This window comes from Danio rerio, chromosome 2 (assembly GCF_049306965.1).
Source record: "Danio rerio strain Tuebingen ecotype United States chromosome 2, GRCz12tu, whole genome shotgun sequence".
Taxonomy (NCBI): domain Eukaryota; kingdom Metazoa; phylum Chordata; class Actinopteri; order Cypriniformes; family Danionidae; genus Danio; species Danio rerio.
In genome coordinates, this window is record NC_133177.1 from 24,130,590 (window position 1) to 24,148,651 (window position 18,062).

The window sequence follows — 18,062 nt, forward strand, 5'->3', positions numbered from 1 at the left end:
GCAAGTTCAGCAGTTATGTTAGAAAGACTCTTCGTGAAAAGCTACATAAGAAAACAAATATCAGTTACAACAGTTTCAAGTGGTGTTTGACACTACAGTTAAATACAGAGTGCCATAGAATAACTACTGTACTTGTTTTCATGAGAATATCTAATGATCTATCTAGAGATGTTTAACATACTTTTGTTTGTACTGTATATAATTATTAATGCACACATCCATTCATATATGTCTATACTAAATTTGTTTTTAATTTTTATATAAAATATTTATATGTACCAAAATGATATATAAATATTAATGTACATGTACATTTTTAAAGTATATGCATGTTTGTGTGTATTTTTATATCCATAATATTAAAAAATATGAGACATTTTAAATGTGCTATTTTACAAAAGTTTTTGTTTATAAAAGCAATAGCAATAAGCACTTATCGAAGCAGTCTTATACGTGCACCAACATAAACAGAACAATGTATAAAAAAAAATCTGTTTCTGCTACCCTGAAGGTAGTTTTCTCCTTTATTTTCCCTTAAAACTTCTCAAAATATCAAAATCGCATCTAAACATCTAAATATGAAATAATTTTTTTGTTTTTAAACATTATTACTTTCAGAATTACACAGATTAATTTATTATTGTACATCTACAAAAACACATTAACAATGCGATCTTAGATGTAGTTACAATCTTGTTACATGGTAATTATAATTTATGACATAGTAGTTGCATCCTAAATAAAAGTTTGTAATTACATATGTACTATGTATATTTATGTATAAATACACAAATACCGAAATATACAAATAAACATTTAAGTTTATAAACAATATCTTAGATGTAATTACATTGTAATAGCAAAGTAATTATTATGTAATGATATAGTAATTAAGGTTGTAAATAATTGTGTAAAGTGTATACTATAAATAACCAAATACTGTGCATGAAATATACGAAATATACGAAAAGAAACATTTACATTTAGTTTGTAACTACATATTGCATCTCAGTTGCAACTACATTGTTATAACAATGTAATTACGATGTCATTACATCCAAAATAAAAGATAGTAATTACATATGTACTGTGTATATTCACATATAAATACTGTACTTGAAATATACAATATACAAAGAAGCATGTTTGTAAAATTATCTTGGATTTAAATACAATGTATAAGCAATGTAAATATAATGTAATGACATAGTAATTATACACAAGAAAAAGTTTGTAATTACATATGTATAATTTCATATACAACTATACATAAACAAATACTGTCCATGCACTATTCAATGAAAATGTACAATTATAAAAATTATCTTGTATGTAACTACAATGTAAATACAATGTAATGACAGAGTGACAACAATGTAACGACGTAGTAATGACATCCAAGATAAAAGTTTGTAATTACATATTACATGTGTTATGCCTATATTTATGTTTAAAACTGTAATTTACAAATACTGTTTATGAAATATACAAAAACACACTTACAACACTATCAGATGTTAATACAATGTTATAACTATGTTATAATAATGTAATTACAATATTATTACACAGTAACTATAATGTATTGACATAGTATTTGCATCCAAAATAAAAGTTTGTACTAATGTGTGCTGTGTATTTTTATGTACATAACCATAATCTACAAACACGGTACATGAAATACACAAAAACACATTTACAACACTATTTAATGTAAATACAATGTTATAGCAATGTAAATACAGTGTTATAATAATGTTGTTACATTGTAGTTACATGTGTACTATGTATATTTACGTATACAACTATAAAAACACAAATACTGTACATGCAATAAAGGAAGAAACATTCATATTTATAAATAGTATCTTGGATGTAACTACAATAAAACTACAATGTAATGACATAGTAACTACAATGTAATGACATAGTAGTTACATCCAAGATAAAAGTTTGTAAATACATATTAGGTGTATTCTGTGTATATTTATGTATATAACTATAATTTACGAATACAATACATGAAATAAACAAAAGCACATTTTCAATACTATCTTAGATGTAATTACTATGTTATTACAAGGTAATTACATCCAAAATAAAAGTTTGTAGTTACATGTGTACTGTGCATTATTACATGTAAATACACAAATACTATACATGAAATATACAAAGAAACATGTTTGTAAAATTATATTGGATGTAAATTCAATGTAATAGCAATTTAATTACAATTTAATGACATAGTAATAACAATTTAACAACACAGTAATTATACACAAGATAAACATTTGTAATAACATGTGTATAACTACATATACAACTATAAATAAACAAATGCTGTCCATGCACTATTCAACGAAAATGTACAATTCTAAAAAAATTATCTTGTATGTAACTACAATGTTAATACAATGTAATGGTAGAGTGACTACAATGTAACGATGTAGTAATGACATCCAAGAAAAAAGTTTGTAATTACATATTATAGTTATGTTGAAATCTATAACATACAAATACTGTTCATGAAATATACAAAAAGACATTTACAACACTATCAGATGTAAATACAGTATTACAACAATGTTATAATAATGTAACTACAAAGTTATTACATAGTAACTATTATGTAATGACATAGTATTTACATCCAAGATAAAAGTGTGTACTAATGTGTGCTGTGTATTTTTATGTATATAACCATAGTCTACAAATACTGTACATGATATATAAAAAACACATTTACAACACTATCCAATGTAAATACAATGTCATAGCAATGTAATTACAATATTATAATGTTACTACATTGTTATTACATAGTAATTATAATGTGATGACATAGTAGCTACACATAAGATAAAAGTTTGTCAATTTCAATACATGAAATAAACAAAAGCAAATTAATAATACTATCCAAGATGTAATGTTAAGACACTGTAATTACAATGTTTTTAACATAGTAGTTACATCCAAAATAAAATTTTCATGCTGTACATGAAATATACAAAGAAACATGTTTATAAAACTATCTTGGTTGTAACTACATTGTAACACTAATGTATTTACAATGTAATGACACAGTAGTAACAATTTAACAACACAGTAATTATACACAAGATAAACGTTTGCAATTAAATGTGTACTGTGAATATTTATGCATACAACTATTAAGAAACAAATACTGTACATGCAACATACAAAGACACTTACATTTCTGAATATTATCTTGGATGTATTTACAATGTAACGACGTAGTAACTGCATCCAAATTAAACATTTGGTTACATATTACGTGTGTTCTGTGTATATTTATGTATATAACTATAATTTACCAATACTGTACATGAGATATACAAAAACACATTTACAACATCATCTTAGATGTAAATACAATGTTGTAATAATGTAACTACAATGTTCATACATAGTAAGTATAATGTAATGACATGGTAACTGCATCCTAAAAAGTTTGTAATTACATATGTACTGCGTATATTTAGGTATAAATACACAAATACTAAAATATACAAATAGACATTAAATTTTATGAATATTATCTTGAGTGTCATTACTATAACAACATAGTAATTAAATCCAAGATAAAAGTTTGTAATTACATGTGTACTGTGTGTATTTGTGTATACAACTATAATTAAACAAGTACTGTAAATGAAATATACAAAGAAACATTCATATTTATATATATATATATATATATATATAGATATATATATATATATATATATATATATATATATATATATATATATATATATATATATATATATATATATATATATATTGGATGTAACTACAGCGTAGTTACAATGTAACTACAGAGTAAATACAATTTGATAGAAGTAATTACATCCAAGAAAAAAACTGCAAATTATTACATTTATATTGTGTATATTTATGAATATAAATATGATTTACAAATACTGTAAATTAAATATAAAAAACCATGTACAACACTATCAGATGTAAATACAATGTTTTAACAATGTATTTGCAATGTTGTTACATAATAATTATAATGTATTGACATAGTATTTACATCTAAAATAAAAGATTTAATGACAAAGTAAATACATCCAAGATTAAAGTTTGTAATTACATGTGTACTGTGTATATTTATGTATACAACTATAAATAGCCAAATACTGTACATGAAATATACAAAGAAACATTTACATTTATAAATATTATCTTGGATGTAACTACAGCGTAAATACATTTTAATGACTTAGTAATTACATCCAAGATAAAAGTTTGTAATTACCTATTACATGTGTACTGTGTATATTTATGTAACTAAAATTCACAAATACTGTTCATGAAATATACAAAAACACATTTACAACACTTTAAGGTGTACATACAATGTTATAGCAATGTAACTACAATGTTATAAAAATGTCATTACAATGTTGTTACCTAGTAATTATAATGCAATGACATAAAAAGTAAATCCTAAATAAAAGTTTGTAATTACATGTGTACTGCATATATTTACGTGTATAACTTTAGAAAATAACAAATACAGTACATGCAATATACGTAGAAATAGTTACATTTCTAAATATTATCTTGGCTGTAGCTACAATATAGCAACAATGTAATTACAATGTTATGACACAGTAACTGCACATAAGATACAGGTTTGTAATTACATGTGTACTGTGTATATTTATGTAAACAGCTATGAGTTAACAAATACTGTACATGCAATATTCAAAGAACTATATTTTCAAATATTATATTGGATGTAACTACAATGTATTTACAATGTAATGACATATTAAATACAAAGTAACGACATAGTAATTGCATCCAAGATAAAAATTTGTAAATATATTTTACATGTGTTCTGTGTATATTTATGTTTAAAACTATAATTTACAAATATGGTACATGAAGTATACAAAAGCACATTTGCAATACTATCTTAGATGTAAAATACGATGTTATAGCAATGTTTTAATGATGTAATTATAATGTTACTACATAGTAATAATAATGTAATTAAATAGTAACTACATCCAAGATAAAAGTTTGTAATTACATATTACATGTGTACTGTGTATATGTAACTAAAATTCACAAATACTGTTCATGAAATATACAAAAACACATTTACAACACTATCAGGTGTACATACAATGTTATAGCAATGTAACTAAAATGTTATAAAAATGTAATTACAATGTTGTTACCTAGTAATTATAATGCAATGACATAATAATTATATCCAAAATAAAAGTTTGTAATTACATGTGTACTGCGTATATTTACGTATATAACTTTAGGGGGAAAAAACAAATACAGTACATGCAATATACGTAGAAATAGTTACATTTATAAATATTATCTTGGATGTAACTACAATGTATCAACAATGTATTTACAATGTTATGACACAGTAATTGCACACAAGATACAAGTTTGTAATTATATGTGTACTGTGTATATTTATGTAAACATCTATAAATAAACAAATACTGTACATGCAATATCCAAAGAAATATTTACATTTTCAAATATTATATTGGATGTAACTACAATGTATTTACAATGTAATGACATAGTAAATACAAAGTAGCGACACATTACTTACATCCAAGATAAAAGTTTGTAAATATAATTTACATGTGTTCTGTGTATATTTATGTTTAAAACTATAATTTACAAATATGGTACATGAAATATACAAAAGCAATTCTGCAATACTATCTTAGATGTAAAATACGATGTTATAGCAATGTAATTATAATGTTACTACATAGTAATTATAATGTAATGAAATAGTAACTACATCCAAAATAAAAATTTGTAACTACATGTGTACTGTGTATTTTTACGTATACAATTATAGAAAAAAAACAAATACTGTACATGAAATACACAAAGAAACATTCACATATTTTTATATTATCTTAGATGTAACTACAATACACTGACAATGTAATGACAATGTAACGACACAGTAATTGCACATACGTACAAACATGTTTATAAATTAAGATCAAAGTTTGTAATTACATACTAATATTTTTAAATAACTGTTTCTTTTTCAACCATGTAAAATGTAACATTTCATCTCAATATCAAAAAAAATGCTTGTAAATCATCACATTTACACATCTTTTCAGTGTCAGCTTTCATCTCAATTTTATGTGGTGCAGCATTATTTAGTGGACTCTGATTGGCCCTCGTGCATGCATTCGAAATGCTGATTGGAGAATCACAAAAAGAACCTCATAGAGCCGAGCTAGAGTTCGACTTTGTAGATAAAACCTTTTCAGTGTCTTAAAATGTAAACAACTTATAATAAAACATCCCATAATGTAAATAATTTTTCATTTAATAGGACTATGTGAATCGCTCAATTTTAACAAAAATGTCAGATAGAACCTTATAATTCCAAGGTGACCATTTGTTGGCAATCTGCAGGATTGCAGGTTGTTTTGCATATTTAATAAGTAAATTAATTCAAGATGAATAAGTCATTTTTCATGTTTCAAGGTTTTTTAATGCTTGAGCACTGTGTGAGTAACTGTAATCGTAAATGTGACTGAAAACAACCATCAGGATTTCACATAGAAACATTACTGTTTTACGTTCTAGTACAATATGTGCTCGCCTTAGCCTGATACAATTTAAAGTATTCATAGAATCCATTTCTCAAAAACCAGGCGCTCTGAAATATTTCCCAATATTGATGACAGATGTGACAGATGTCATGCACCACAGTGTCATTTAAGTCATATGTTCTTTATGTGCCTTGTGTTACACAATTACTGGATTAATTATTTTACAATTCTGTCTAAGGTGTTGCAGGTAAATATAGACCCATCCCATGATGTTGCAGTTTTGGGGTTCCAAAGATTCGGTCTCAGTATAAATCTAAATACCTTGATATTTTGGCCTTTGCCCCATTATTAGCTAGGCGTCATATTTTACTTCACTGGAAATTAGATAAGCCTTCAACAACTTCCCAATGGCTTGTAGAAACCATGCATTATCTAAAGTTGGAAAAGGTTAGATGCTCTGAGAAATCTCATTTCTTTAAACAGTGGAAATGTTTCATAACTTACTTTAATTCTCTTAACTTCTTGCCTTCCATTAAATGGATGCACTCACTTTCTTTTTAATTAATTTTTTTCGTAGTAATAAAAATTTTGATGACGACGTGGTGGCGCAGTAGAGCTGTCGCCTCACAGCAAGAAGGTTGCTGGTTCAAGCTTTGGTTGGGTGCTCTGATTTCCCCCACAGTCCAAAGACATGCGGTACAGGTTAATTGGGTAGGCTAAATAATCCGTAGTATATGTGTGTGAATGGGTGTGTATGGGTGTTTCCTAGAGATGGGTTGCAGCTGGAAGGGCATCTGCTGCATAAAACAGATGCTGGATAAGTTGGAGGTTCATTTTGCTGCGTCGACCCCAGATTAATAAAGGGACTAAGCTGAAAAGTAAATGAATGAATTTAATTTGTGTTTGTTTTAAACTATTATTATGGTGGCTTGAGTAAACCAACTTACTATTATATAACATAGACTTATTATTTTTCTTCCATCTTCTTCTTTTTGTCATGGTCACACAAGGAAAACAAAGATGGTTTTCTTACCAAGGTTATTTATTTATAGCAAATAAATGCGGATTGAACAGGGAAGAAGCAGGCAAGTGGTGTAGCAGTGAACAATCTCACACACAGTTCATCAGGTAAACAACAGATCTTCAGTAACACCCGAATAGCTTCACTAAGAATCACTAGTTTGGCATCTACCGCATTATTACAAATTCATACAATTTCATTCATACAAAGTGAAGTTTGTTTATAAACTAATTTCGATAAGAGCCCTTGCTTATGATTGACTGGCTGGTCCAACATTAATCCATGATCCATCAATCAGATTGTTTCTAAATCGCTTATAAATAACCAGAGTATCTTACCTTAGCCATCTTCGTCTTGAAGAATCCCCTTTCCAACCCTACACCTCCCCTTTTCTTAACAGGGCATCACAGAAGCCCAGTGGTTAGCACAGTTGCCTCACAGCAAAAATGTCACTGGTTCAAGTCTGTACCTGAACAAGTTGACATTTCTGTGCGGAGTTAACATGTTTTTCTCGTTTGTGTGGGTTTTCCCCGGGCTCTCTGCTTTCCTCCCCCAGGCCAAAAACATGCAACATAAGTAAAATGACCAAACCAAATCAACACCACAGATGAGCGATTAATCAGCAGTATTTTTCTCCATAATTATTCATAATTTGCATTCACTATTAACAAGTGTTAATCTCTCCCGGGACAGCATGCCAAACACGCTTTATTATCAATCATCAGCTAAGTGTAAACTCTTGAAAACGATTTTCAAAACCTCCACCCCCAAACCCAATCATCATTGTTGGATGAATAAATTTTAACAATTGTTATAAATTAGCTACTAAATCATCAGATTGTGTTGGAAAAAATGACACAAGATGTATTTTTGCAAAATATCATTTGTTTTTATTTATGAAATAAACATTTGCAACAGTTGATTGGCATTTGAAATGTGTTTGTCCAATTAGTTGAATACCTCACATGAATTTATGAAACAAAGTTGCACATCGATCACAATACAAAAAAAAAAAACAATCAATAAATACACTACTGCAATAAATTATTCAAATAAATATATATAAAAAATAAATAAATTACAAAACCATATCAAGTATCTGGGATTTTGAAGATTTTGAGACCTTTTACAGCTCTGAACTCCGCTCGTTCAAAACAACAGTTGGATTTATATTATTTACTGTGGAGTGCACTGAACTTGAATTCACGTTTTCTGAACTCTGAAATTTCACATCTGGCACCTGAAAGGACACCATCGGACAGGGCCCACTGACGTTCAAACACACCAATTTCTTCAGTGAAGCCGAGTTAACGATGTCAAATCCCACTTTCCCACCAAATGTGCTGGGCTTCCAGTATTCAGGAGAACAAATAGCATTTCCCATGAGGCCTTTGAGAGAGTAGGGAGCTCCCATTTCCACCATAGTCTCCCCAAACACAGAGTTGGGTCTGGATTTCTCCACAAGAAGGCCAGGATACAGCTCAACCTTGTCTACGTGACCGTACAGCTCCTTCAGCTGGGCAGCCAGATCTTTGTCTCCTGTTTTACCAAAGAGAAAACCATTTTAATTAAACAAGAGGTTACATAATGTGTCACTTCTAAATCTGTGCAAGTATCATTTTTGAAGTTCCTTATTATACAGTTAAAGCCCATTCACACTACACTCAAAAATGACGTTTGCTGTTTGAACTACTCATTTAAAATTAGCTAAAACAATATATTTCTGAGGGGCTTATTTATGCGACAACTTAATTGTATAGGGGATATGCAGCAGTATGCAGAAGTACTTTAAATTTTTTAGTAACCTTGGTCAGCCGCTTCCGGTGAACTGTATGCCGTAACAAAACTGTCGCGTTTAAGTCTGTTTTCTTTTAAAATCAGTGATCTCCACTGGCTAAGTGATATCCGATTCAAAGAGTGTCTCATAATGTTCAAAAAGCTTTAAATAAAAGTTTAAAATATGAACATTTATTTTACCCCAGTATATTCAATGTAGCGACTGCGCTAGCCTGCTAATCCTGATGGGAACATGCGTGAAAACGACTTTTCATTGTGTTTACGTTTGAGAAACTAAATGAATGCTAAAGTATATTTACTGATTATATTTTAATTACATTACAACAACATAGATGCTATAAAAGGAATCGTATAAAACAAAAAAAGTCCCATTAACCGTTCATATACCCCATTGTTCAATCCACTTAAATCTGTAACTTATCTTACACTCAAAAATATATATATTTTTTTGCTTGTTCAAACTACTTATTTAAAAGCTGAGCTGAAACAACCCAATTCTTGAGATTTCATTGGGGCAGCTTAATTTTTTTATGTTCAATCCACATAAGTTTGTTAAAAGTGTTACGTTAACTTAATCAATTTGTAGTGAGACAACATGAATGAATTGTGTGGAACCTTGCATTTTTTTACAGTGTATAACCTGTAAAATTTAATAAGCTAACTAATTTCTTCATGTTGTCCCAACACAGATTAATTGTGTAGAACCCAGCATGTTTAACAGTGCAGGAAACAATAATAGTTTCTTCTGTCGAACAATAAAGAAGATGCTTTGAAGAAAGTTGAAAACTATTTACATCCATAGTTGGAAAAACAAATACTATGGAAGTCAATGATTACTGATTTAATGGTTACAAAATAGCTTCTTTTGTGTTCAACAGAAGAAAAACTCAAATGGGATTGTCAAGTGAAGGGTGAGTAAATGATGGCAGAAATGTCAGTTTTGGGTGAACTATCCCTTTAACAACAGTCTGTTTGTTATAAACATGCTCACAAGTATGTCGTTCACCAGTTTAAATGATAAGGAGGATTCTGATTGGTTGTCGTTTCATTCGTTCATTAATCTTCCTTCAGCTTAGTCTCTGATTTATCAGAGGTTGCCAAAGCAGAATTAATCTCCAACTATTCCAGGATATGTTTTCCTCAGCGGATGCCCTTCCACTCTCACATTCACATACATACACTACAACCAATTTAGCTTACTCAATTCACATAGCGTCTTAGGACTGTGGGGGAAGCCGAAGCACCCAGAGAAAACCCATGCAAACATGCGGAGAACATGCAAACTCCATACAGAAATGCCAACTGGAGCATCCGAGATTCAAACCAGTGACCTTCTTGCTGTAAGGTGACAGTGTTTACCACTGAGCTACCGTGTCGCCATTGGTTATTTTTTATCATTTAAAATTTTAAAAGGATTTCATGGATTTTGCTCTTGTGTGTCAATATTGTTATTATTTGTTGGCGCAATAGCCTAATGGTTAGCGCACTGACACATGGTGCAGTGGCACTTAAGGGTATCCCAAGTTTGAATCCTGGCTTAAGGGCATTTCCCCTCTCTACCCCCTTTCTCTCTCCCACTTTGTTCCTATCTGAAATACTGTCCTATCCACTTAATAGAGGCCAAAAGTAAATCTTAAAAATAAAAATATTTTTATTATTTTAGTGTGTATTGTATTTCACTTCAGCTAACTAGAATGGCTAAGTCCTATATTTAGGGCCTGTGGGATTGACACCAGTCTTACCTGTCATCTCCTCAAAGGATGAGTAGGGCTTCATGTTGAAGCGTCTTCTGTATGCATTGAAAGATTGATAGCGCATCTGTCTGGTTTGTTCCAGAACTTTAACAGCGACTCCTTGAACTGCAGGTGGCAGGTTACGTCCACCAGACACCTGTTCACACACAAAAATTTGTAAAAATCAGCAAACAAAGAACATAAGTGAACGTTCACCCAATAATTCACATTTACTCATCATTTACAAACACATCCATGTTGTTCTAAACCTGTATGACTTTCTCAATTTTTATTTGTTTAAATTTTTTGGAACACAAGGGATATTGCAAAAGCCAGTTGGCAATGCTGAACCTCCCTGACTTTCATTGTATGGACAAAAAACAGATCTCCTTTTGTGTTCCACAGAAGTTACATTAGACTGAAGTTGTATTAGGAGTCTCTTAAAAACTATAGGACAATTCACAATGTTACAACTTATAGCAGCAGATGCTTCATCAAGTTTTTGTGCATCAATGTGCAAACTTTATTGCCATCTGATTGAGCTTATTTTCACTATTATCATGTTTAATCTGTGCTTATGTTGTACTCTGATCTGCTGAATGTACTTTTGGTGTGGAGTGAACTGGTCTAAACCCTGAATGAAACTCACCCGTCCAGCAGTCTGTTTGGTGAAGGAGTCCACCATGTTGCGAATGCCATGTGTGGTGACGATAGAGTTGTTAAACACAAACTGGTGATAGCCGTAGATCTGATCCTGGATCTGAAAGTTGTCCGGCAACAGTGGATGCCAGTGATACAGGGTATTGAATTCGGCCGCAATACGGTTCTGGTACTGGAAACGCTCACTGAAGATGAGCTCTGGGTCAAACTTGAGCTTGAAGTTGTATCCACTCAAGTGCTGAACATAGTCCTCGATCACAATTTTGATGGTCTCACCTGGGAGAAAATAAAAAACATGGATGTTTAATGAAGTGAAGTAAGTATTGTCATGTTTGGCATTACCCATAGTTAAAATTGACTAATACAAGTGCACACACACATTATGAGTAAAGAGTGAGAGAACACACACACAAACACATCCTGTGAACGCACACTATGAGCAATGGGCAGCTATTTGCTTTGAGTGCCCAAGGAGCAATTGAGGGTTGGGTGCCTTGCATCTCAGCTGGGTATCAAAGGTGAGAGAGAGCCCTTTTCATTCACTTCCTCCACCTTCAATTGCCCCATCTTCAACCTCCCCAAAACCCCCTAACCATTAAGTCACAACTGCCCTCAGCTACACCTATAACAACTCCAAACAGTTGAAGGTGTCCAAACCTGTTCCTGGAGTGAAAAGCCATGGTCACACTACACTTTTCGCCCCATAGACCTCCATTCATATGCATGCGAATGCTGCAGACCGGAAACGCAACCTTGTGCAAAAAGTTTCGCAGTTTCGAGTTTCTGCGATATCTCGTCATTTGATTGCATGAGTCCAATGAAAGATCAAAACATGACCTCTCTGTACAGAAATTAAAACTTGGAGCAATCACTCGCTTTATTAACGTCTAAGTACGACAGAATTTTGCATGCTTAAACTCTAGTGTGATCGTGACTTAACTGTTCAGCAAAATATAGTTCCAAATCTAATTAAACAAGCCTAAATCCATTAAGGTTTTCAGACTCACTAGAAACTTCCAGGCAAGTGTGTTGTTCAGGAGAACTTCAGGGACAGGACACCCTTACGTTTGAAGATGGGACCATGACTCACCAATCAGGATGAGACGAGTGGTTTGGAAGATTCTCTCATCATCCCAGTCAGGATGTTCCTGCTTCATGATGTCACAGACACGGTTGTGCTCACGGAGCCAAATGGTAGCATACATTATCAAACCTGGAACCAGACCAAAGGCCTCATGGCCCACAGCAAATTTCTGCTCTTCCGGGATATGAGGAGGGTAGTGCATCTCCACCTGGACGTCCTTCACAAGCGGAGGGTACACCTCACCATCCACAACCTGAAGGAGAAAATATGTTCATGATTACCTAGGTGTCTTACATTGATCCAATAAGCAATACTTAAGGCATTTTTAAGGCTAAATGTTCTGTTTTAGGCGATCAGGGGTGTCAAGTCCTGCTCATGTAGGCCTGCATATTTTAGTACACCTGAAGCAGTCAACTAAGGTCTTAACAGGCATACTATAAACCTCCAACCAGGTGTTCTGACTGAGGCATGCTGAAGCTATACACTGCAGGACAGTTGCCCTCAGGGACACCCCTGTACTCTATAGCAGAAAAACAAGAAACACAGCAGGTGTGTGTAATCCTGCTCCTGGAGCAATGGCCCACAGATTTTAGCCCCAACTAGTAATTAGTGGTTTCAAGTGTATGTAATTAAAGGGACAGTTCACAAAAAAATGAAAAGTGTGTCATCACTCTTCAATTTTCACAAATCTGTTAGTTTTATTGAACACAAACAAAGAATATTTGGAAAAATATTAAAATCTGGTAATATTATTACCAAGTTACCATTAACTTTTATAGTATATGTGTTTCCTACCATGGAAGTCAATATACTGTAAAAAAATCATGGTTGCCTTCAAATTTTAAGTCCATTGAACTTATATTATGCTAAACTGACCTAAAACAGCTTGTGTAACTTATAAAATTAAGTTAGAGCATGATTAACTTAGTTTAATAAGTTACAATGACTTAAAAACATATGCTGTCAGGACTAATTGATCAAATAATTTTTACAGTGTAGACCAATTTCTAACATTCTTCAAAATATCTTACTTTGTGTTCAACATAGTGAGTAAATAGTGAGTAAAATTTTATTTTAGGTATGACCTAAAACCTCCAGGAACGGGTTTGAATAACCTTGTCACATATGTTTAAAACAATTAAACCAATAGGAGGATTACAATTAAAACAATAGGAGGGTTAGAATTACAATTTTTGTAGTGAACTATCCCCGGGGTACAAATTACGGGAGGGTTTTGAGGGGGGATTGACCCTCCTAATTAACGCTCGATCCCCCTGAAGGACATAAAAACAAAATGTATGGGGGTCAGCCCTTTAATAGTAAAAAAAATAACTTTCGCTGATCTCTAATTTATATCTTAAATATTTATAATTAAAAATTTATGAAAATAAATATACATTTGAGCCCCCATAATGTTTTATACCCATGTAAATGCATAATCATGCCAATTGAAAGACATCTTAAGTATTCAAAAAACACATTTCTTGTAACGCAGGTGTTTATATCTGCATGTAGAAAAAAAAAGAAAAATTGGACACATAATTTGAATAGTTTAACTGACAGTAACCTCTAAAATAGTCACTAAATATCCCTCAAAACACTGAAAATGTACACATTTTAATAAATAAGATGTAATTTAAATACATTCATAAATTTGATTCACTGAAGCACGTATTCCCAAACTACTACTGAAAAAGTTGACCCCTCCGAACGTCAACGTATAAATCGCACCCTGACAATCCCTTTAGGTGCAGTTTAATATCCATTATTCACATTATAGCACAAACCTGGTATTTAAGCTTTCCATCTTTAAACAGACGAAGTTTGTGTTGAACCTCCAGCGTCTCTCCATAAATATGCCCCAGATCCACCTAAAACACGACAGAATCTTTAGCATATGACCTGCAGTCTTGTATGCACTTTGAATCAGATGTAAATTTGAATGCCACTTACTCCATGACCCAGGGCTTTGGTGAAGGCTGGTCCCTTTTTAAAGTCCGACTTGAAGAACTGGTGAGAGAAATGCTGGGCGAAGAAAGCAAACATGAGACTGCTCCTCTGTGGATCAGGGATGAACTGCTTCCTCAACAGCACCTGCTCCACCACCTGCTTGGCATTTGGGAGATCAGGCGTTGGGCAGTTTTGGGGCAACGGGGCAAGGGTGCGGGTGTAATAGGACAAATTAGAGTACGCTTCCCAGCTTTTGTAGCCATAATCAGCATTGTACGTCGGTGGACTTTCAACCAAATGGGACCTTGCTGTAAAACAAGAAAAACAGTTTAATTTTATGCGGATTTCTATGCTTTTTAAAAACAATTACGTACAATTTTGTTGGAAATCCAATGCAGAAGTGATTTCATTCAACTTACACAACAGGATATAGCGCATTATGCCATCCCTCAGGTAAGAGATGCTGTTGATGATATCCCAGATTGATTTATAATGTGTTAAAATATGATGCACTACATTTGGTCTTGGTTTCAGAGCTGATTTGATGCGTGTGAGAAGCTCAGCTGTAAGGGAGAAAAAAAACAGTGTTGACTTCTGTGTAAAGTTTGCATTAATGTAAAGAAACCCATGGCTGAACTTACGGGTAGTGCAGTTTTCACCATAATATCCTGTCCTGGTGCAGTCACATTCATAAGCATCAGCTCCCTTGGATAAACACACGCCCTGGTTTTGGCAAGGCTGTGCACAGCAAGGGTCGTCTGCAAATAAAAAAGCCATAAAGGAAAATTGAATGTTTGTCCCAGGCATTATTAGACTGCATTTGAGTAGAACAATTCACAGAAGCAGGTCTGTCTAACAGAGTAAATTTGTTTTAACTTACATCCTTCACCAGGAAAGATCCAAATGCTTGAAAGTAGGACCAAGCAAACCAGTTTATTCATTCCAGAAGTGTTATTATCTAGAGGCTGTTGAAGCAGAGATGCGTTACTCTGGTCGAGCCCGTTGTATTCTGAGTGCCTGCATGCGATTCGGAGCCTTTTAACTGCTGCAGGAGGAGGAGGTCTTGCGCAAAACGAGCTTAAAAAAATGGAAGTTATGTAAGCTACGTCATCATCCGACTGCATTTTTCCACACAGTGATTTATATTCATGAATCCGGAAATGTATGTATAAATGAATCGAATCACTCTTAAAATGTTTACCCTGAAAAAAAAAACTATATAACAAAATATAAATAAATATAAATAAACTACATGCAATTATGTTTTTCTTCGCAACTAGCGTATTTGTGTAAAAGACAAGATTAAATGTATGAGATATTAAACTTAAAAATGATACAGGCCTATATATTGCACAGATTAGCCTAAAAAACATATTGAAGAATGCTTTTTTTTTTTTTGTAAAGATAACGTAAAAAATAAATATGGGTGAAATAATAATATTCCACGTTTATTTTTTGTAGGCTATTATTGTTTTAAACAACTTTCTGGATTGAATCTATGAAAAGAAAATGTCTTTAATTACCTGCTGACATTTTTGAAAACCAATAAAGACAATATAGGCTAATATGTAATAATATATCATATAGTTAAAAACGTTTCGAATACAAATGGCTCATTTTATTAGATATTCGTAATCCTATGTACTGATAAAGTCAAACTTATTTAAGGCTTCTTTATTTTATTATTATTTATTTATTTATTTATTTATTTATTTATTTATTTATTTATTTATTTATTTATTTATTTATTTATTTATTTATTATTGGAAATACAAAATCTAAATACAACAAAATGGCATTCAACTCTACAAATTGTGTATCACACAAGGAAGGCTCAACTCAAAATAATATACCAAAATACAAAAAAATGTGATTTACAAAAAACATTCAAACTAAAATAAAATTAAGAGTGGAAAAAAACATTAAATAAATCAATATAAAACAGAATCGGCTATAATTTAAGCATTTTAAGGAAATTTTTGCTTTCATTTTAGCCAGTGAATCCAAACAGATTTTAAGTATTTTTATACATACAATGAGTGGTGGATGTGTTTGGAAATATCTGCATTTATGAACAAAATATTTGGCTAATACAATGATCATATTTATCAAATCATGCAAAAACACAGAAATATTTAGTAAATCCATATAGTACATCTTGTGAAAGTCAAACCTTCAGCATTCACATTCTTTATTATCCACCAGTCTTGCACTTTTTTCCAAAATGATTGAACAGAGCTGCAAGTAAAAAATATGAGTTCTGTGTCTTCAGTTAAGTTTAAATAAATTTTCAACATTTAATTTCAAGTTTAAAAACCTATTAGAAGGGTATACATCATTTTATATTATAAATTGTACCTCTTTTGCCTTGGGGAGTAAAGGATGTAGGTGCAGAGCACTGGCATTCCAATAATCATCTTATTTTAGCTCATGAGCGCCACCTAGTGGCACACAAAGTGCTTCTATTTTTGCATTTAATCGCAGTAGGCTATTGCAAGAATTCTGCATTTACACTCTATAAATTAATTAATACTATAATTCTAACTACTTCAGAAAAGTCACACACTGTCACACACGATATTCTTTGAGAACAAGGGAAATATAGGAAAAACAACAATATAGCGCTGAACTAGGCTAATTCCCAGTGGTGTCCATGTGAAAAACGAATTGGAGAGTTTGAGTACGCCCAAAAGTCGACTGATTTTTGCGAATCGATTCATTTGAACGATTCGCTTTAACGGACTGGTTCAAGAGTTAACGTAAGTCTGTATCAGGTGTTGACATTGAACATTTGTATTTAAAAAGAGCCATGTCGACTTAACATATTCTAAATAGAAATGTCTCCACTTGTTTGAAAAAAAACGTAGTTTAAAATGTTGCTATGTTTATGGTTTCAAAACTTCGCCTAGTATGCTGTCTCGCACACTCAGATGATTTATCATTTGAATCGGTTCGACTGAATCATTTAACCGAACCATCTCAAATGAACGATTCGTTTTTAGTCCGCCCTGAAACGCGCATTCCTCTCGGCTTCCTGAAATGACTTTCTTGTCGGAGAGGGTCTAACATCACTGTACCACTAGATATGGTGAGCTCGTACATGTTTAATTCCTCTAAAGCCGTCAAACTGTGAGCGTCTACGAGTCTGTATGACTTATGCAACAAAACTCTGCTCCGACACTTTGTATCTACATTTCTTCTGAGCTGAGGGCGAACTTGTG

At 32.1% G+C, this 18,062-nt stretch overlaps 2 protein-coding genes across 3 annotated transcripts in view; one reads left to right on the forward strand and one right to left on the reverse strand.

Annotated features, from left to right (window-relative positions):
• Nucleotides 1-8,482: 8,482 nt before the first annotated feature.
• On the reverse strand, nt 8,483-15,850 carry ptgs2a (prostaglandin-endoperoxide synthase 2a). The gene is given in 9 exon segments (NM_153657.1): nt 8,483-9,156; nt 11,157-11,304; nt 11,797-12,083; nt 12,898-13,144; nt 14,679-14,762; nt 14,845-15,149; nt 15,261-15,404; nt 15,483-15,599; nt 15,722-15,850. Coding segments are annotated over 9 exon segments (1,806 nt in total). The 5' UTR covers nt 15,783-15,850; the 3' UTR covers nt 8,483-8,743.
• Nucleotides 15,851-17,851: 2,001 nt separating this feature from the next.
• The window catches only part of pla2g4aa (phospholipase A2, group IVAa (cytosolic, calcium-dependent)), a 36,183-nt gene continuing 35,972 nt past the window's right edge, over nt 17,852-18,062 (forward strand). Inside the window, exon 1 of one of the 2 annotated variants that reach the window (XM_073911997.1) lies at nt 17,852-18,059. The gene's annotated coding sequence lies outside the window, so the exon portion shown is untranslated. 2 annotated transcript variants of the gene reach the window in all.